The sequence below is a fragment of the Parasteatoda tepidariorum genome, chromosome 9, assembly GCF_043381705.1.
Source record: "Parasteatoda tepidariorum isolate YZ-2023 chromosome 9, CAS_Ptep_4.0, whole genome shotgun sequence".
NCBI lineage: Eukaryota > Metazoa > Arthropoda > Arachnida > Araneae > Theridiidae > Parasteatoda > Parasteatoda tepidariorum.
This window is the reverse complement of record NC_092212.1, coordinates 3,260,770-3,283,273: the sequence shown is the minus strand read 5'-3', so window position 1 is coordinate 3,283,273 and position 22,504 is coordinate 3,260,770. Positions and strand designations below refer to the sequence as shown.

Here is a 22,504-nt window from a genome sequence, read left to right as displayed (position 1 = left end):
GGATCGTTCTCTCATTCAGATCAAAAATACGATTTTTGGATGAATAAATAGTATAAATGGGTCCATTCTATAAACGGGTGTGACGTATGGGTGTGGCAGAAGTCGAATTCTTGGCAATAGATGACGTTACTGGAAAATTAGAATAACCGCGCTCCTTGCCTTAATAGCTTACAACAACAAGAACATTAATTTAGTTAAAATGGTTTTTGGAATTAGATTTCTGAATCCTTCTCCAAAGCGGGTACTTTTCTTTAGCAAACGAATTTCTCTCTGGCGAAGGTGTCTATTTTCCGAAATTCTGCATGGAAGTAAAATATACCGTGCCTGAAATGTTAGATCAATTTGATAATTAGGAAACTGTTGAAAAACATGGATTTTCAAAACTGTATATATCTATAATATTGAGGTTACTATAATTCTGAATATGGCAATGGTATTATCCTGCACTGGACACCCGGTAAAACTTGTCGTGTCTAGATAGCCGGTAATAAATTATTTTTCCGGGTATACAAATGGCTGGATACCGGGTAAATACCAGGTACCCGGTACATTCCTAATTTCAAGGTGCTCAAATTTCAAAGCAGTCATATTTTGAAATTTTATTTTACAAAAACTATTCGATCGATTCCTTTTGAACTTCGTATTTAAAAAATTGTTTGCTTTGCAATGGAAATTTGTTTTAATAATTTTAAACTACGTTGTTTTTAAATTTGAACAAAATTGTTTCAATAGTTTTAAGGTGTTAAAATTTCAAAGCAGTCATATTTTTAAATGCTATTTATCAAGAATTTTTAATTGATTCCCTTCAGATGTTGGTCTTTACGGTCAGTAGTCCCTTAAAACAGCGCATGTAAATCCTACATAGCTGTAAGATATCTACCGGTATTAAAGTTTTTTTTTGGGGGGGGGGGGGTGNTTTTTTTTTTGGGGGGGGGGGGTGGAGTCCGGGTTATTCATAACCGTCGACCCAATTTTGACACGGTTCACCTCCTTGAAAGGCGAACCCTCTATCCCGGGCTCTGGGTCCGGGTAATGTAGGCTTAGTAGGGAACATCTCTAGTCCTAAATATGGGAATAAGTAGTGGAATTAATATGGCATGGTGAGGGACCTGACACCGTTAATTGGGCTCCACAAATTTATTTTTATACTGCAGATAAAAATGAGTAAATACAAGTCACGGGTTTTGCAGTTAAATCTTAAGAATTTTTTCGATTTGTTTTAAACTGCCTCTTTGTTGTGCTTTTGTTTTGCGGATTCGACTCATGGCCCCATGAAATGTTGGAATGGCCATGAGGAATCAGACGATCCAAAGAATGTCTAAAAGGAATTATTTTAAAACTTAAGGAGAACTTAATTTACACCTGCGCTAAAAATGGTTTTGAATTTTAAAAAAATTGACTTACATTACATATAAGGGAGTCATTAAGAAATGTTTATTCATGTTTGCATGAGCCAGTTTGTCATTCTGAAATATTTTTTTCGAATTTGCTCATTTAACTTTTTGTGCCTTTTTCAGCAGCGAACATTTAATTTAAGAAATGCGAAACTTTAATGCAATTTTTTAATTGTTTTATGCTCTTTTATTTCCTCTAAGAAATTAAATGCATCGAAAATACGTTCAAATAACATCAATGTTTCACGAGTGTGCATTCGCATGTAAAAGTGTGACCAAAGTTATTATTTATCTATTTTTCGTTTAAATATTAGTCACACGTGATTCTAGATAAACAATTTCCGTTAACACTCAGCTGCTGCCATAGGGGGGTCATTTTCATTAAATCCATTGACAGACCCACAAAAATTTGTACCAACCCAATTAGTTGCGCTTGAACTGGTTTCATTTCTGAACTAACATTAAAAGTATTTGTCAGAAGGCGCTATAAACTACTGCTTTTTGTATCGTACAATTCACTCAGGGCCGGATTAACCTATAGGCACACTAGGCACGTGCCTAGGGCCTACGAAATTCAGGGGCCTACGAAAAACTTGGGAGAAAAAAATTTGTTGACAAAAATAGTTTAGAGGGTATTTTGCACAAAATTATGAAGATACAAATAAAAATATAATATTTTACGGTAATAAATTATTTTGCAGAATCTTATGATCTAATATATTACTTTTTTGCGATTTTTTGATTCAATTTTAATCTGGAGAAAGATCTTTCTCCTTCTGCATTTGATCCAAGAATCGACAAATATATTCTTAATGCAATGTGAACGTTAGGAAAAGTATTCACAAGTGTATCTTTAATTTGAGCCTTCAGCATTTCTTGTGCAGATTTATGTTCATACAAATTTGAAAATAGTAAAAATTCATCTACAAAGTTTTCCTCTAAATCGGATGAGTAAATTTTCATCAAATTTTGCGCTTTTAGTTTAATCTCAGACTCTGACAAATTTTTGTGAACAAGAAAACCGAAATTATCGTACAAATCACTGTAAGCTTTATGCCTTTTGTCATTTCTGAAATTAATACATCTAAAATGGCGTAATACGTTTCCATACGAAGAAAATTTTAGCATATATTTTGAAAAGAAGGGAGGAGTGGGAGAAGGAGGGGAGGGCCCATAAACGGCTGTGCCTAGGGCTTACGAAAGGTATAATCCGGCACTGAATTCACTACATTCTTTTCTTTAAAAAAGTGTTTCACTGCTAACTCATACCTGCCAACTTTTCCGGAAGGTTTTATTTTCATATTTAAAGTGGTAGCAGAACTCAGGTTATTCCAATTAACTTTTTGAATTATAATGATAATTATAAATGAGTTTGACCACCACTACATATAAATAATTACAATAAATATATGAAAGCATAATAATCCTTGCGCAAGCGAATTTCAACGGGATCAAAATATAAATATATTTTTGAGTCAGATTGTTTTTCGTTTATTGTTTTACAACCATTCTGAAAATCCATTCTCGGAAAGTGTGAAAGTTGGCAGGTATGCTAACTACAACAAAAAGTTGTAATTTCACAACTTGTAGTGCACTGTACTTAACATTGTACTAACCCAGTATTTTCGGTTTCTTCCTCAAATTTGGTTTCACGTTGCAAGCGAGTTTGACTGAATATATGCTTAAACTAAATGGATATAATGGTGGTTGAAATCATTTTGAATCAAATTTATCAGACCGAGAAAGAAATATGAAACCATCAGTTTCACTACAAATGTAAATACAAGTACAAGTTCTCTACAAATGTAAATGTAAATATTCTTGTATTAAAAAAATCGAAAGAGCCTGTCAACTATGAGATAGTATCATATTAATCTCAGAATAGTTTTGTCACATCTTGTCATCAAAATTGATTTCTTCCTATTAGTTCTTATTTTCAAAAGAAAGAGTATTCACTCATTAAAGAGAGTTAAATGGAAAAGATGTTTTTATTACAGTTGATGTTAAACCCTAAAACAGGGAAAAATCTGAAGCTGAAGTATGTATGTTTATTTAAGACATTAATCTTATCAATTAGTATCTACATAGCTATTAATTAGTTTTTAATATATTTATCTTTCCTTTCACCTTTTCGAAATATTTTTTTTTAATTTGGTTCTTTTTTTTTACAAATAGCTTGAGAATATGCTATAGATGAAACATCAGTACAAGATTATCATCTATAACCATTTTTATTATCAATAATTGGATAATTCGGGATATTAGCAAGACTCGGGTGTCGGAGTCCTTTCCGGGTTAACCTCTCCCGGTATGTCCAACAATACACTGATGTTTTTTTATAGTTAAATGTCATTGTAGTGTACATTTTTCAGCTTATCGCTTGCCACTGTCCGGTTCCAAAATGATGCCTATAAATAGTACGCTTCAAATTTGTCCCCCTCCGTGATGTTTCATTTTTGTTTCCAAAAAAATAATTATTTTTTATTTATCTGAGTATAATTTTTAAAAAAGATAATGTACAGTAATAGATTGTATAGTTTGCTTAATTATAAAGACAGTGTAACACTCAATGCGTATATAATAACGATCAATAGATTTAGCCATCCACTGTATTACCGTATTATCGCCAAGCTATTGTAATTAATGGTTGAGCAAGTAGTTAATTTATGGAGTGTATCTGATACGCTATCTTCATCAAACCGAATTTGCCAGACAAATATTATTGTTGTATAAATTTCAGTTTAATATAACCTACATGTATTAAAATTTTCAAATATAAGGTCCTAAAAAATTATACCTGGAAATTTTGCTGTTTGAAATGAATTTTATATAATATGATAATAAAAAATGAAATAAATCCCTCTCCCTATATGCAGCAGTTAAGCTTTTAATCAAGCAACAACAAAATGAAGAAAAATGTTTACTTTTTGTTCTTCGAGGTGTTCTCTCAATTCAAATTTTTCCTTTCTATTACAGAATAGATTAGAAATGTCTTATCAGCAATTTTACCCCATTTGTTTGCTGTTTAAAATTGAAAGGAAAATTTTTATGAATCTCGGCAGATGCTATAACATTCTGCAGGTGCTGTAATAATCTGAAGATGCGGTAATAATCTACTGATGTAGCAAATATCAGCAGATGCTCTGCAGGTGCTGTAATAATCTGAAGATGCGGTAATAATCTACTGATGTAGCAAATATCAGCAGATGCTATAACATCCTGCAGGTGCTGTAATAATCTGAAGATGCGGTAATAATCTACTGATGTAGCAAATATCAGCAGATGCTATAACATCCTGCAGGTGCTGTAATAATCTGAAGATGCGGTAATAATCTACTGATGTAGCAAATATCAGCAGATGCTATAACATACAGCAGGTGCTGTAATAATCTGCTGACGCTGTAACGTTCTGCAGCGCTAATTGCCGGGACGATGGGTTTCTGCAACCGGCATTCAGCTTTGGAAATAATAATTACTTAATTGCAACTGCACTATTCCCACTGATATATAAACCGTAATATATTGAAATGAATAAATCAAGATAGATCTCTTTTCGATTAGGATTTTTTAACCGGTCTCTTATAACGTTAGAAGAGAGAGCTTACAATTAGATTTTCGATGAGCAGAGCAATCTCGGCACCCACAACTCTGCAGTTGGCTGTTGCCTTGGTGTAAGGTAGAGTGTTTCCTTTACTCCAATCAACGATGATGACGTTGAAGTCATTCGAAAGCAGAATGTGGTCTTTCAAGGACTGCAATGAAAAACAATAATTAATGAACTTGATTATAATGCGAGTGAAAAATTTATTCAACTCATTATTATTTTGCGGAGGAAACACGCACTGCAGATGATTTCGGTATTGAAAAAAATCGTATATTTAAAATTCAATTTCTCTGGAACTATTCGACCGATTAGGCTCAATTTTTGTATTTTGTCATTTAAAGCTGCAAAAATTTTCTTTCTTTTATTAAATTAAATAATAATAAATAATTATTAAAAGTTATTTTTTGCGCGTAATTAGCTTGGATAAGCGAATTTTATTATTGTGTGTAAAAAATATTTCTATTAGCTTAAAAAGTTCTCGAGATATGGTGAAATACGAAAAACGTAAAATTAACCGTGAGAGGCCCGAACTTTGGACCTCTCTCCTGACTTAACTATTGAGACCATATTTCCCAAGTTCTGCTATTCCTTAAATTCCGGGAATCAGAAATCCGAATCCGCCGTAAAAAACGGTATGTTTATTCAGAGAAAGTACGTTTTTGTGTCTGAATTTGTAATTTAAAATATCGAGGGCATTCATTAATTAGCATATTTGAAGTTACCTCCTCAAACCATTAAGATTAAATTCAAGAACGCGTAGATTCGATCATTAGATTAAAAGTTATTCAGGGCGATCCATTTTTAATTTTGCGCACTGTAAAGATAACGAAAAGCTATCGTAACATTATAACATTGATTTTTAACATCATTAAAAGTCATTAAAAATGTTTTTTCAATAAATTTGTTTAAAAATTTCAGAAGATTTTAACAAAAAAGATTTTTTTAGAAGATCTAAAAAAAAAAAGGATTCGTTGACGTCACAGGGAGTTTTGAAAACTATTAAAAACTAAACACAATAAGCGGGGCACTTCTTTTACAAATTCACATCATTTTATTCTATGATTGAAACCATTCATCCTTCTACAGGCCAAATCCAACCAAACACTTAAATGTTTAGCAGTCTCCAACTCTCAGTTTTCGCTAATTCCGAAATACATAGAATAATGAGCTAGTTTAGGAATATATGGCATTATTGGAATATTGCGGAACCTATGGAACGATGAGCAATAAAATCAATAAAATAATCCGAAACCGAAATCAATAAAATAATTAACAATTTTCAGAATATTTGGATTAATAAGGAAGTATCGGAATATACGAAATAACGAGCAAGTTTCATAATATAAAGAATAATGAGCAAGTTTTGGAATTCATAGAATAGTGAACAAGTTTCAGAGCATGCGAAATAATGGGCAAGTTTCTAAATGTATGAAGTGATGAGCAAATTGGGGAATAATGGAATAATGAGCGAGTTTCAAAAAATATGAAATAATGAGAAATTTTCTATTCTTATGGAATAATTAAAAAATTTCGAAATATATAGAATAAAGAGCAAGTTTTTGAACTTAAGAATAATAACCAAATTCCGAAATATGTATAGAATAATAAGAAAGCTTCAGAAAACACGGAATGATGAGCAAGCTCCAGAATATTTGAAATAATAAGCAAGTTTCAAAGCATGTTGAACAACGAGTAAGTTTTGAAATGAGAAGTAATTTAAGATAATTTCGGAATGTTTGAAATAATGAGCAAGTTTGTGAAATAAATAGGACAATGAGCAAGTTTCGAAATATATGGAATAATGAGTAAGTTTCTGAATTTATTAAAAGATTTTAAAAACAATTCGAAATATATATGGAATAAAGATAAAGTTTTGGAATGCATGGAATGATGAGCAAGCTCCAGAATATATAAAACAACGAGGCAGTTTCGGATTAACTGAAGTAATGAGCAAATTTGCTTACTATAAAAAGTAATAGCGAGCAAGATTGTTCAACAAAATAAATAAAAAAATAACGAGCAAATTTTGAAATATACGGAATAATGAGTCAGTTTTTGAATGCATGGAATAAAAAGCAAGTTTCGAAATATATATGGAATAAAAAGAAAGTTTCGGAATGCATGAACTGAAGAAAAAGCTCCAGAATATATGAATTAATTAGCAAGTTTCGGAGGATTTGGAATGGCAAACAACTTTCAAAATGTGCAGAGATAAGAGAAAATTTCAAAATATATGGAAGAATGAAAGAATTTCTGAACGTATATAATAATAATCGAGTTCCGCAATATATATGGAATAAGGAGAAAGTCTCAAAGTACATGGAATGATGAACAAGCTTCAGAATATATGAAATGGAATAATGAGCACGTTTCGGAATTTATGGAATAATAAGCATGGAATATTGAGAATGCATGAAAGAAATGAACTCACTTCCATCCACTTTCCATAGTACTTGCTGTCGATGAATCCGTGAATAATGAATACCGTCCTATGTGTGATGTCCAGCTCCTTCATGCTCGCCTTGTCGTTGAACTTCACCAGATTGAACTCCATGGGATGCTTTTTGGTGTAGAGGTGGAACTCCGTACCTACGGTTGCCCTGTCATTGGGCAACATGTTGATTGGACGGTACAAGAGGTGGAAGAAATCTTTCGTAATCTCGAAACAGCCAAGATCGTCCATGCAAACCTTTGCACCTGAAATTATAATAAATATTCTTTTTTCTAATCTTTTCGGGAAAAGAAGAACTCTTCTTAAACGAGGACATTCAGCGCAAACTGTTTAAACCAAAGGCTCTCTTACAGTATCTCTTATAATACAATTGCTACATCCAATGGATGGTTGAATGAATGTAAACACTAATAAAGCTTGATAAAACAGGAAGAAATTTAGAAAACTTCGGGTGTATCCCTCCTCTTATGCTATGCTTACGAGGCGATGTGTGAACAGGCTTAAGATTCTAGGAAGTTTTATTAATGTGATTTGTGTTTAAATTTGCACATCATTTCATCATCCATGGGAGTTTCGTGTAATTTACAAATTCTAACTGGCTGTGAGCCTAAAATAAATTTCAGAAAATGAATATCACAACGTAAATAAAGTGTAAGATTTGCCATGTTTTGAGTATTATCCCTTATTTGGTTCTATATTTGTGTAAAATATCACCGTTTGTTATTTTTTGGGTTGCATCTTGCAGGGCATAGCATACTTTCGGAGTCTTCCAAATTCTTATGTTTGTTTCAATGAAATTTAAGTGTACAAAAAGCGCTATATTGTAAACACTACAAGTATTGTTGTTATTGTTGTTGTTGCATGCCTCCATTGGCCAGCAGTGCTAGACCAGGTTCACGACGTTATACACCGTCAAAAAATCCAACACCGTCAATGGATCATCTGCTAAATCCTGTTTGGTGAGCCCCAGGCACGCGAGGATGTGGTGAGGCGAAACCTGGTCTGAAGAACAGTTGGAACAAATTTCGACTATTACTACAAGTATAATAACATTTGATGGCACCATTTTTCAACTTCAGGCTAAAAAAAGTAGTAACTCCGAAGTCTTACGACGAATTTTAACCCGTAAGACCATCTGTTCTTAGCTTTATACGGTCAACCCTCCATACATTGCTAACAACACTCCAGACTGTTTTTGGAACATTTTTCATTTATATGGCTACGAAAATTAATGTTATTCAATCTTTATTCTTGGCTTCAAAACGATTTAAAGTTATTTCGACTATTATTGCATACGATTTACTTTAATACATAATAGAATAAAATAAAATAAATTAGAGGATAATTGCGTCAAGAAGAGATGTCTGGATAGTTCTCGTGAAGCCTTGTTGTCTCGTAAAATTCTCGTCTTGGAGCGCACTCACCTAGGTATGATAGCGATAGACGATCGAGGTGGTACGAGACGATTTTTTATTGACGATCGAGGTGGGCTACTGGTGGCGATTCTCTACCTCTGGCAACACTTCGCATGCTTTCACCATTAGCGTGTGGAGAGTCATAGGAGAAGGAAGTACGTAAGTTTCTCTCGTGGTTTTCAAATAGATTAAAAACTTTTAAGTTAGGCAACTATATGGAACTGAAAAATTTAACATAGTTCCAAAAGAAAGCATCGAGGATGTTTTAAAAAAATGCTTTTTCACATTTAAATACGGAAAATGTTAAGGAAGGGAAATATATCGTAGTATATTCCTAAACAGCTTAAAAGAGGATGTCCGGGATAGTCTGATTGGCAGGGCGCTGGACAAACGTTCGTGAGAAGGATAGTTCGAATCCAGTTGGTCTAAGACTCCCCATGAAGTAAATGGTGACTGATTCACGTTAAATCTGTCCGGTCACAAAGTCCTCCATGTTTCCATAACAATTTATACCTCTGGGGTACTGAATAGGAGATGGATCGTTCTCTGGTTCAGATAAAAATTACGATCTGGGGATGAATGGAAGTATGAGTGGGTCTGGCCAATAAGCGGGTGTGACATATAGGTGTGACAGAAAGTCAAATTCTTGGCAATAGATGGCGCCTAATGGAAAACAAAATCACCTCTTACCATGGGGTGGGTCAAGACATGGAACTGGTCTTCTCCCCAGATGCCGTAATCAAGCATTGCGATAGCGAATAACCAGACAGGCATGATTTTAAGTGTGAACAAAATTAAACTCTCTCTGCTAATTTTTCTACAGCTAACTCTGCCACTATTCTATCACCTCTATTCTATTTATAGTAAACCTACTCTTTTTCTTCAATTGCACTACAGCTTACTAAAGGTCAAAGTCGTGTCACTAAGCTTTCCTTAACGGATCCGATCTGGCTCTACTCGAACTATTTATCCGACAATGATTGGTTTATGAATGCCTCTGTCTCTACGCAGTCTATCCATCTTCTTCGAGATGTTCCCCTTCACCCATTCAATTCATGTGTTTCACAGGATACGAACTATCACATCTAAAAATATGTGTTCGAGCCTCAGGAGATCAGATGTTCTTCCATTAAAAATTGATGTGGATATTTCATGGAGATCCTTATTCATGAAAAATGAATTACATATGTCCGTAACATATGACCTTAGCATTTACCTTTCCATATGTCCTTAACATATGATCTTAACATAAGATCTTAATCTATAACCTTAACTTAAGACCTTAACATATGATCTTAACATAAGATCTTAACATATATCCTTCACATATGACCTTTTTCTTAAACGTCTTCGATTTCCTCCGAGAACATCACATCTTTTTTTTAAGCGTCCAGAAATAATGAAAAATCGGAAATGCGCATGTTTAAAAAAAAAGAGATACTTTTATCTTACAGAGAAATGCACACTCCATACTCATCTGAAAATATGAACAAATTTCAACTATCATATTCTTATTCCTTTTACATATGTTAAACAAATGCAGAATATCATATGTCAAAACGACTTAGTTAGGAAATTAAGTTCGAAGATGATTCTCTGCACCTATTAGTTACCATTAAAAAGATATATTTGTTGCATATGCAAAATTAAATTTTTACATAGATATATGGATATTCTCGAATCGTAAAATTTTCCGAGGAACGTCGCCTGATGAGTTCTCTAATCATGATTTAAAAATCTGGTCAAACAGGCTGTTTGTATATTCTACAAAATTTCAGAGTCAAACAAAATTTTCCTTCAATGATTTTCTCTCAAAAATCAAAATTGGAAAGCCCAGAAGTTTTATTTTATTTTATAATCGTCTTTAAATAGCCGACCTAATTTTGCGTTTGCAACTTCTAATTTTCAACTTCATAGCCTTGTAATTTTGAAAGCAATCCAGATGGCAAGGGATCTCTTATATCAAGTATTAGGGGAAATTTGCTTTCGTGGAAGACTTTTTGATGAAGATAACCTGTAGTTGCGTTACATGGAGTGAAAAACCACGAAACCCTCCCACGGTTAGCCTGACGGCAAGGGAACTCCTACCCATGATCTGAGGATATTTAACACCAGCACTGCGGTCGGTGTGAGCGGGATACAGAATTTTCATAAACCAGCCGCCGCTGGGATTTAAATCTGGCTCGCCTCATTGGAAAACGAGCTGTGTTACCACGGCTCTAGGCCCAGATGATGACAATTCGGACAATCTACCCCCAGTAACCACTGATATTGCTCCAGTTACAATTAGCAGTAATGAAAAAAAGTTCCCTTTTTTACAGCGTCTTACGAATCAAAAACACCGAACAGAAGTCGCTGTAAATTTCTACACCATTTTAAATTTTTTTTACACTCAATGACTGAACCAAATGTTTGTTTCAAAGAAGTAAAAAAAGTTTATGAAAATTTTATCATGAATCTGAGCACGCCCGAAAACTTTTTTCAGTTCTCGGGTTGATGCGCCAGTCTCTTCACTATACATAGCACATATAATGTATCATAGTATCCATTTAAAAGTATACTACCAGATATGTTAAGCTGTGATCTCTTCTGTTAATTTATAGTAATATAACGTCATTAAAAAATTCACCAAAATTAAAAATTGTCTCCGAATTAACTGAGTAATTTAGGTGACATTTAATTTTACGTTTTGTGTTCCATTTAAAGATAAGCAGTTAAACAATTCAATGTGACGTTCAGATGAACAGGTGTCACCGATCAAAAAATTACTTTCACTTGATAAGCGAACTCTTAATCAATAAAAGTGTTTATTTATAAGGAATTATGCTTAATTGGAGTGTTTTTCAACAAAATCAAGGTCAATATTTTGTTAAAAGTGCTACAGAACAAAGCATTGCCGAAAATATATCTGTTTCAAAATTGTATGGAATTGATTTTAATACTTTAATTCGTGAGGGAAAAAGTGATTTTATTTCGAATTGATATTATGCTTAAAAATTTTGAGCAGTTATGTTACTATGTTATGTTTCGTTACTGAATAAATGGCGACATTTTAAGTTAAGTATTAAACTTTATTATGACCACATTTTTGCCTTGAAACCCATTACGGATTCTGAAAAAAGTAACATTTAACACTGATGTAAGTAGTACCTTTGCACTGATGTAAAAGTAACTCTGTACCTATTACCACTGATGTAAAAGTACCTAAAAAGAGTGGTCGGGCATTTATATTTGGATTAATTACTTATTTTCTGCTTTTAGCATTTTAGTTTTAAAAATCATCAGCGCTCTATTGTCAGGTCTTGTATATTTGTCTTTAATTTGTTTACATATCTTGGTTCATCGTAAATACTTTTTATTATATTAAAAATGAAGTGTGATATTTCATATCCCATTAAGTATACAGAAAAAATATATCACTAGAACAGTGTGCGCGAGACACAACGGTGTAAATCCAGCACTGACGTCATTGGTCACATGTGTGGGTATGGGAGGTCTTCTTCTTCTTGAAGTGAAGTACCCAATTGTATAATATTGTATAATAAAGGAATCCCTTAATGTGTAAAAGTGCACTAGTAAATATAAAATATTTTAATTATACGTAAAATTTAAAAAAAAAATGCTTTAATTTCAAGATTTCAATAAAATGTGTGATTTATTTTGAACATTCCTGGTTTGTTTAGAATTCAGAAAAGATTTATAAGAAATGAGTTCGCTTACTTACACCTTCTTGAGAAATTAGCTGAGTTAAAAGGTTTTAATAAAATATTTATTAATCTATAATTTTGCTTATTTTCCTGTTTTAATTTTCATAAAAAGGAAAAATTATAACTTATAATATTGCATGTACTGATTCCGATTATGAATTAAAATTTCTTGCTCAAAATTATTATTTTGATAAAGATCAAAAACTAATCTTTTTTTCTTCATAACTTTGTGTATTTCATTATGCTTAGAAGAATGTAAAATGCCTGAACAAAGAAAAAAAAATTTCTATGTTATGTGTTTCAAACATTTTGTGTAATTTGAGTAGACTTATTTTACTAAAACTGGCTAAGATCTTAAGAATGGATATTTTTACACAACACTTTGAACACAACTTAAAACTTAAGAGCTCAGTCCCCTACTCACTTTTCGACAGTGAAAAGTTAATTTCTAATAACGTATAATAATTTTGTATTTATCATTTTAATTATATATGGATATATTAGATTTGCATAAAGCTTGTTATGGGGAGCCGTGGGGGCTCAGGGGATAGAGCGCTCGCATTCCAATGAGGTGAACAGGGTTCGAATTCCAGTGATGACTGGTCGATTCGAATTTCGCAACCGGTTTTCACAAACCACAGTGCTGACGTAAAATATTCTGAGTGGTAGACGGATCAGGGGTTAGAATCCCCTTGCCGTCCAGCTAACCGCGAGATGTTTTCGTGGTTTTCCTCTCCATGTATCGCGAATGCTGGTGAGTTTCATCAAAAAGTCCTCCACGAAAGCAAATTTCTCCCTATACTTAATCCAGGAGTTCCTTTGTCTTCTAGATTGGATTCAAAATTACGAGACTACTGAGTTGAACATTGGTAGTCGTAAACACAAATTGGGTCGGCTGTTCAATGACGGTAATAAAAATAAATAAATAAAAATAAAAATAAAAAGTTGTTATGGGTGAAAATATACCTTATTTTACATTTATTAAACGCTACAGTTTAATAAATATGAAATGGTATGTAAGTTAGGTATCGTTTAGTTATGTTTATCAGGAAATGTTGTAAAGTTAATTACAGTCACAGCATTCATTTAAAATAAGTGAATACCGCTTTTAGTTTTAAGGTTTCAATTCGGAATATTAATCAAAATTAAATGAGTAATAATATCAGAGAATAATACTAAGGAAAGATGATAAATAAATAGTACAGAAAAATACCGTTAAAAAAGAAAACAGTTAAACAGTTGTTACAGTTAAAATAAAGATGAGATGGGCTGACTCTATGGAGTCTGATTTTCTCGCAATTAATGAAAAAAATTGGAAATCAATGATAAATCGGAAGTCGTCACGGAGAAATCTTCAGAGGAAGGTATTGGCTCACATTGGGCTGTCTGGTCAACTATGATGATGATGATGATAACTATTATTATGCTGNATTGGCTCACATTGGTCTGTCTGGCCAACTATGATGATGATGATGATAACTATTATTATGCTGATGACAAACTCATTAATTTGAGCCTTTTTTAATTAAGAAATCATACCATATGGTGTTTACACTAACGAGAATGTGCCAACAATCAACTTTAGAATTTTTTTTTAATGTAATGTAGAAAAATAAAAACAATTTTGTTCTAAAGGACATAACCGATGTGTATCAAGAAAAAGTTTTTGTAAGCCAAATTATGAATGAGTTAAAAATGATAAAAAAATAAATACATAACATACTAACTATGCTCGATTTTGGTTTTCCCCGTCAGCAGGGATTCCCGATTTTTCAAAATAATTATAATTATTATTATTATTATTAATATTATTTTGAAAGCATTTAACGGGAAGAACAAATTATTAATGCTGATATGAATTTGTTCCGAGTTGTGCTGAAAATGCATAAAATAAGACTAATAAGCTGTTATAAACATTGAGAATATTAATAAAGAAACGTAGTTCTTTATTTATTAAATTAGATATTTTTATTATTTTGTAATTGAAAATATCGATGAAGAATACTTATTGGTTATTTTATGAATGCATATCGATTGCGTAATTTTATATTATTATTGAAGGAAATAGTTTTGTTCTTGTGATTTTACAGAAATAATTTCATGTAAGCAAATGAAATATTAATTAAATTATGATTTATTGATAGGATATAAATATAACAATTACGACATTCATTCATCACCACTCCTCCATAGCGCGTGGAAATCTTGGCCACTCTGGGTTTTCTCGTCCTGTTTTTAAACTTTTTTCTCTCTCGACTACTGTGGGTTTTTTTATTTTTATTTTTTTTTAAAGTTTTGTTTCTCACTTTTATTTATTTTATTTTTTTGCTAACCACTTTACGTTCTCTATTTCAAATTACTCTTCTTTCTTCTCATTTACGTCTGGCAAGTCTTGAAATTGGGCAAGTATTTTTTAGCGCTTCAAACATGTCGACTGTTATTTCCATTTTGTATATTTTTGAAGTGAATTAAATTTTAAATCAATCAATAATACTGGCTAAAACAGCTCTAACTGTCGAAGTCTCTGTGATCCTTCCACCTTTTAGGCAATTATTTAAAGTCTCATAAACTAAAATCAATGTAAATAATAAGGAAAGCGTGTTTTAACAATGTCCGCTATTTGTAGTTGAAATTACTTTTCTTACAGGAGAGAATATATGAAAGGAAAAAAAAGCTTACCATTGATCAGAAGAAAAAAAAAATAAATAAACTTTCAATATTTTCATTCAACATTTTATCTTTATTTCATAACATCGATTTTTTTTTCCTAGCGTAAAGCATTTTATTTTTTATTTTATTTTATTGACATTAACTGATAATTAAAGAGAGGATAAAATTTACCGATCTTGGCATACTGCATCATTCCCAAATCATCATCGTGAGTGTTGTTTTGGGCGCGAGTCAACGCTATCAGCATCAAACTAATAGCTAAGCTAAACAAAATTGCTCCATTCATGATCAATGCTTACACAAATTCTGAATAGTTTATTCTCTATCAATACATTAAATGATGAGATCAGCTGTTCTGTTCAATAATCTTTGAAGAGAGAAACCGATAAGGGACCATCCATAAATTTAAATTTTAAGTAAACGTGTTTCTTCTTCTTTTTTTACTGGTTTTCCTTTCGTTCATATTCGCATCAATGCAAAATGTATCACATTCAAAATATTGAAGCACTCATAGAGATTTCAGAGCGTTATAAACTCTAACATACTATCATACAAAAATACTGCATAGCATGTTTTCTAACATTTAAGGACTAAATTTTTATCTTATTTAATCCCTTTTTTTTAATAAATTATAATCCTTAATATAATCGGTAATCTTCTTATATTACAACTGTTAATTGAGTGCAAAATAAAATCTACTTTCAGAGACATCCTTTATTATTGTAGCCTAACACATCACATTAAGACTGCTCTATTGTGAATGATTTGCTACTTTCATAACTGCTGATAGTTTGCAACAGTTACTCATAACTGTTTGGTCAAGTTCACCCTCTACATTTATTCTGAAAATGGCACAAACGTCAAGACGAAGAAAAGAAACAGTTGTAAGAAAATGAAAAGCGTTTGTGGTCTCATTTTTCAATGTTTAAAAACTTTCACCCATGTTGCATAATCTTTGCTCTTAAAAAATTGCAAAAAAATGAGAATAAAGTATTGATTTTTATAGTTTTCATCTAGGTGAAAAAATGTCCCCGGATTGGCGAGTTTTAAGTAAGTTTCATGACTTTTAAAATGTTTAAATTGTCCGTTCTAAGGCTCAGACAATCCTTTACAGCAAGATAGCACATATAGTTTAAAATTATAGCTTTGATTCAAGTGAAAGGCACCTAAACTGTGACTGTGACTTTTTAATTTTCCTTGGCGAAAGAAAGAGTTTCGGAAAATCATGTTCATCTAGAATTTTGGATAATAATTATTTCTCACAAATATTCATCGAAATAATTCTACAGACACTGTCGCCCACGAGCAATCATTATTTCGCTCCAACTAGAATTAATCTTCATCTTCAGGATAAATATTCTAATAATACTGCCTTTCTTCAAAACATCTTCGACAAAGTTTATCGTAGTTTGCTGAAGACTCCGAAGGGGCATTTTACCTTTTCATATTAAATTATCCAATCAGGTGATAATTTTGTCATGATTTAGAATAATTTCATCGGTTCCTTGGGGTATTCATCCACTTTTCCTTCGAGGTTAATATCTTTCTCACCTGTACTATGCATGATTCCTTATCGCCTTACGAGATCGTCGCCAACAAAACCAATTATTTTTATTTTTTGAAATGCCAGATGCTATTTAGGTAAAGTATGAAATAATCGTCCTGATGAGGTTATTATGTAAATGGTGTGCATGTTACTGTGAATGACCGAAATCGGTGGCTGTTGACTTCCACCGGTGAATGTTGACAATCAAATTAGTCGCTTTGGTGAATGTCCGAAATATTTATGATCCCAAAGTCAAGTTTGAGGCTATGTACTTGTTACTGTGAGTGACGGAAATGGGTAGTTGTTGACTTCCACCGGTGAATGTTGACAATCACAGGAAATGTCCGAAATACATACTAGGCCAGTGCCCGGTGTACATTTACCCGGTATGCCCTACATCAATGTTTTTTAAGGTCAAGGACCACTGCCCGGTATGCATTTAACCAGTACTGCGAACAATGATATTTCTCCTAATCATATCTTCAGTAGATATTAAAATATCGAATAAATACAATAGTATCAACGAATAAATGAATATCAAATCATATATAACAAATATTTCTGACATTCACCATAACGACTATGTGATTGTCGACATTCCCCAGTGAAAGTCGACATTCTCTTGATTTTGATCATTCACGGTAGCATGCTGATCAATAAATAGAACAGTGCAGGAAAGTAATAAGAGCTTCACCAGTGAAGAAATTAAGAATAAGGAAAAAAAGAAGAAAAACTTGTTATTAAGAGAAGCAATTTGGCAATGTTTAGTTAATTCTTATGAGCGGCAAAAATACGAGAAATATTTAGTTCGATTTCAGAGGGCGGGAGATAAACCCAGAAATAAAAAATTCTTCGAAAAATTAAGCTGAGTTGTATTTGATAGCAAAAATCCTCACCATCAAATCCAGCTTAGAGTATGCGGACACACTCTGCGCTTTCGTACGATGCACCGAAATGGATTGTGGTTAAATAAATTGAGAAAACATTGTATATGTTACCGGCAAAGTATGAAATCAGGCATTGTATAGAATGACTAGGCATTGTATAGAATGACTAGGCATTGTATAGAATGACTAGGCATTGTATAGAATGCCTAAAATTAGCCGGCAAAGTATGAAATGATTTATATTTCACACATTTCCTTGGCATTCTATAGATTGCCAAATGAGAAACTGGCAAAGCATAAAATACATCTCCCATTCGTTTCAAATATCACTTGGCAAGGCTCGTGACTTTTGACTAATAACAAAAATTATTTTTTTACTGTGCTACATGGAAATGGTGGAATTTATTAAAATTTACATGGAAAAATTTAATAAAATTTAATTCAAAATATCATTCAAGCCTGCCATGTGGCAACAAGTAGGTAAATTTCATATTTTTTATATGAAAATTTTGTTTCCCTTAATAAGAAAAGCTTAAATTTTGTTTTGCATAACTTTTTTATTTTCTTTCCACAATTTGAATAAATGTTTTTCAATGGCGCTCTCAGTATTTTTTCAGAATAACATTTTTATTTTGGACAAATGCATGTTACTGTGAATGACCGAAATCGGTAGTTTTACATTTATTCGATATTTTAATACTTACTGACGATAGATTAGAAGAAACATCAGTGTAGGGTATACCGGGCAAATATATACCGGGCAGTGGCACTTGACCTTAAAAAAACATCAGTGTAGCGTATACCGTGCAAATGTATACCAGGCAGTGGCACTTAACTAGAACTAGTATGACTGGACCTTTGGTAAATGTCCGAAATATATACTAGGTCTACTTAAGCGCCATTGCCCGGTGTACCCTACACTGATGTTTTTTTAAGATCAAGTGCCATTGCCCGGTATTCATTTGCCCAGTATACCCTACACTGATGTTTTTTTAAGGTCAAGGGTCACTGCGCGGTATACATTTGCCCGATACTCCAAACACTGATGTTTCTTCGTCAGTAAGTATTAAAATATCGAATAAATGTAATTATATCCACGAATTAATATCAAATCAGATGTAATAAATATTTCGGACATTCACCAAAGCGACTGTGTGATTGTCAGCAACCACCGGTGAAAGTCAACAACCACCAATTTCTCTCATTCACAGTAACATGCACATCATTTACATAATAACCTCATCAGGACGTTTATTTCATACGTTGCCTAAACAGCATCCGGCATTGTATAGAATGCCTAGGCATTCTACACAATGGCTAGGCAAAGTATGTAATACTTCTCACATTTCATACTTTGCCTAAAAACGGCAGGCATTCTATATAATGCCTAGTCATTCTATACAATGCCGGCGTTTCGTACTTTGCCGGTAACATATACATCGCGTTTTTTGTGTAGTTTACGATGACAATTGATATGGGAGGGAAAATCTCATTTAGGAAAAGAGGAAATTAATGTTTTTTAAAAAACACCTAATGTACACTAATTTTCGTAAAACTTCCATCAAAAATTTATGTTTAGACCATCGACTTCACTTCACTTGTCAAAAGGTGATGAATACTTTAGCTAAACATGGTTTTTACCCATTCATCAGATCCGTAACAGTTAATGAATTACTGTTGAGTCTGTCACTTGATAAAATGCATAAAATCTTTCTACAGCTGGGATAAAAGTCGGCTTTTTAAAACTTTAATCTTAAGAATTAGGAAAATCTTTCTTTCCTTCTTAGTAAAATAATTATCAACCTGATTATTATTAAACCTAGGTAGCAAAAAAGTTTGAGATTTGTACAAAGAGCAATACGAATTAACCCAAGCAGCAAACTAACTTGGGCCCTCATTGGGCCAAAAATCGTGGCTCAATAAGGTTCAAAAGGCCATTATTTTTCCTATATTGGCCCTATATAGCATTGTCCGGTTCAGCCGATATTTTACAGCCACTTTACAACCAATATCGCGGTCCTACATAGAATTTTCATTGTTTATCCAATGTAGGTTCTATACTGGCCAATGTGGGCCCAATACCAACACCTCCTAGAAAAGAGTAGGCCTCTGCACGGGTTACCATAACTATCCTTTAGTAGTCCAAACGTAATGACATATATCGTATTTTCAACCACTGCGCAGCTTAATACCCCGAACGTAATGACATCTTTCTTATTTTTCATCAACTGCGCAGTTAACTTCGTCACATCGGACTACTAAATTGATCCGTGCTGAGGCCTTCATACTTCTAGGAGGTGTTGCCTATACAGGCCATTCTAGAACCCATATTAAAAAAATCTAGACATCCCAATATGGGTCCCTCGGCAAGTTCTTATAGAACCTATATTGAGCCAATTTTGAACCCAACGTGAGCCTAGGTAAAATTATTGCTAGGGAAGCTAATTCTGCTGTTTTGTGTTGACTTCGAGCTGGATGACCTTTTAAAGCAATTGTGTTAGGGGTGATGAGGACGAACAAAGATTCAGATTGGAAGGATAAAAAAGAGAAGATGATTTTGACCTAGAAGATCTTTAATTTATAACTTAATTTTTAATGTGGATACGTAGGTACGATGATGTTGTGGACATGTCAATATTAACACAGTCTTCTTTTAGTGGTAGTAAATTTACGCAAAATCTACCAGAAATTTTCTTTTCTAAGACATCCCTTTAATCTTCAGAAGTCTGGTGAGGCACAATTCTCATACAGGTGTATTCCCTTTCATTAGACTTACTTTTATTAGATTTTAACATTAAATATTAAAAATACTTTCAAAATTATTTTCACGGAACTCTTTATTTTTGGCTAATATTAGTTTCTTTTTTATTTCACTAGCTTTTTTTTATAAATAAAAATCGAATAAATAAGTGTCCAACAGCTCTTGCCTAATGACATGAGGGGATAGTGTGGGCGAAAACATCTTCTTTTAAGAAATAAAAAAGATTAATAAAAAAATTATGTATCGAAATGAACTTATGTATCATTCAAAATTTAGATAAACGTTCAAATTTTAACATAAAAATTTTAAATATCTTCGAAATAATGATTAATAAGCTTTTGTGGCGAATTTGTAGAAACTATTCACGCCAGTCTCCTCTTCCCTACATTCTCTTACACCAAAGAACATACATAGGGGGAGAAGGCTAGCTTTTGTAGACATAATGTAAACCAGTCCAACTGTAAAAATTCTATGGGAATGAAATAAAATTTAAAAGTTCGGCAGTTAATTTCGTTCGAAAGGAGAGAGTTTTTCCCTTTAAGCTTTGTTTCTTTATCTAAATTTTATAGATTAGTTGTTCCTTTGTAAGAGGAAGGTTCTGAACATTTTTCACCCGTGTTTTGAACTTTGGGGTTTTCACGATTTTTGAGCTATCCATACTAAGTTTATGGTTGATCCCTAAGATAAGACAATTTTTGTAACAAATAATGTTTTTAATCTTGTTTCTTGGGATATTCGCACATATGTCACTTGCTATAGATCCTGATCTTTCTCACGAGAAAAGAAATAAAAGATATTAAATCGTTTTGTTTCAGGTTTTTTATTTTTTTTATCTTGCAAGATAAATATTTTGCAAAAATATGTAATAAAGAGATCTCAAAGTGTTAACATTTCGTAATCGAAATTCGATATCCATAATATAAACTAATTTATATTTTGTGCACTTACTATTACTAAATAGTTTTCGCAGCACGTGGGATTGGGATTTTTTACATGGCTTTTGTAGATTTTAATGACTTACATGACATATTTTTATTATTTTTATTTTTCCTTCCATTTTGCTGGGAAAACTACATTCATTATAAATAGCGCGGAAAACTAAATTAATAATATACAAAAAGGGAAACCACGTTAATAATAGACAACAAGAGAAACTATAATAATAATATATAACGGAAACTGCATTATTAATATACAGTAAGAGAAACTGCATTCATTATATACAGCAAGGGAAATTACAAAAATATACAGCGAGGGATACTACATTAATAATATATGGAGAGGGAAATTACATTGACAACATATGGCAAAGTGAATTTATATCAATAATATAGCAAAAGAGAGGCTAATTTGAGCAATCTTTGTCAATTTTCCAAAAAGCTAATCTAAGAATGAAAAGAGAAATTTAAGATTTTGAAGGCAAGAAAGAATTTCATTTTGAATAATACATAAGCTTGTTTGAATGTATACTTTTTTAAATATCTTTTAAAAATTACAATTTGCACAATTACCCCCATGTTATTGAGCTAGTGTAGACACTTCTTTGAACTTAAAAAAGAAGGTAGGTACTTTATTTACGTCGCACTAAAGCTTCGCAATGGGCTATTGGCGACGGTATGGGAAACTTGGACGATCTGAAGGCATCCCATTGCAATGTTGATCCTCTGCAGAGGGGATGGCTCCCCTGCTTTGGTAGCCCGATGACCTGGCCCACGAAATCGAGCATTTTGCGGTAGTTTAACAAGGACCGATACCGCACACTCTCGGTCCCTACGTAAGCTGATCAAAGTGGTCACCCCATCGCTTACTTACCGCAACCAGTGATGCTTGACTTCGATGTTCCATTGGGAACCGTATCTTTACGATCGGGACCACTGCGGGACCTAAAACTTAATAGAGATATTGCCTAGAGTTTATCTTACGTAAACCGTAACTCTAACCGTATTTTCTAACCCTTGGCGATACTGTAATTTGTTCGGACATTTTTGCGTCTGCCATCTGAAACTCAAATAACGGTGGGGTAAAAGTTAATGGAAACTTTAACGCTTTTCTAGATCTCTGGATTATTT

General features: G+C 32.9%; 1 protein-coding gene across 1 annotated transcript in view; it reads right to left on the bottom strand.

Annotated features, from left to right (window-relative positions):
- The window catches only part of LOC107436120 (pancreatic lipase-related protein 2-like), a 35,145-nt gene extending 19,555 nt beyond the window's left edge, over positions 1–15,590 (bottom strand). The window contains exons 1-3 of the mRNA XM_016047701.3: positions 15,414–15,590; positions 7,430–7,695; positions 5,000–5,146 (exon numbers count right to left, since the gene is read on the bottom strand). Of these exons, the coding sequence (XP_015903187.1) occupies positions 5,000–5,146; positions 7,430–7,695; positions 15,414–15,528 (528 nt within the window). The 5' untranslated portion in view covers positions 15,529–15,590. The remainder of the gene's footprint in view (positions 1–4,999; positions 5,147–7,429; positions 7,696–15,413) is intronic.
- Positions 15,591–22,504: the final 6,914 nt, after the last annotated feature.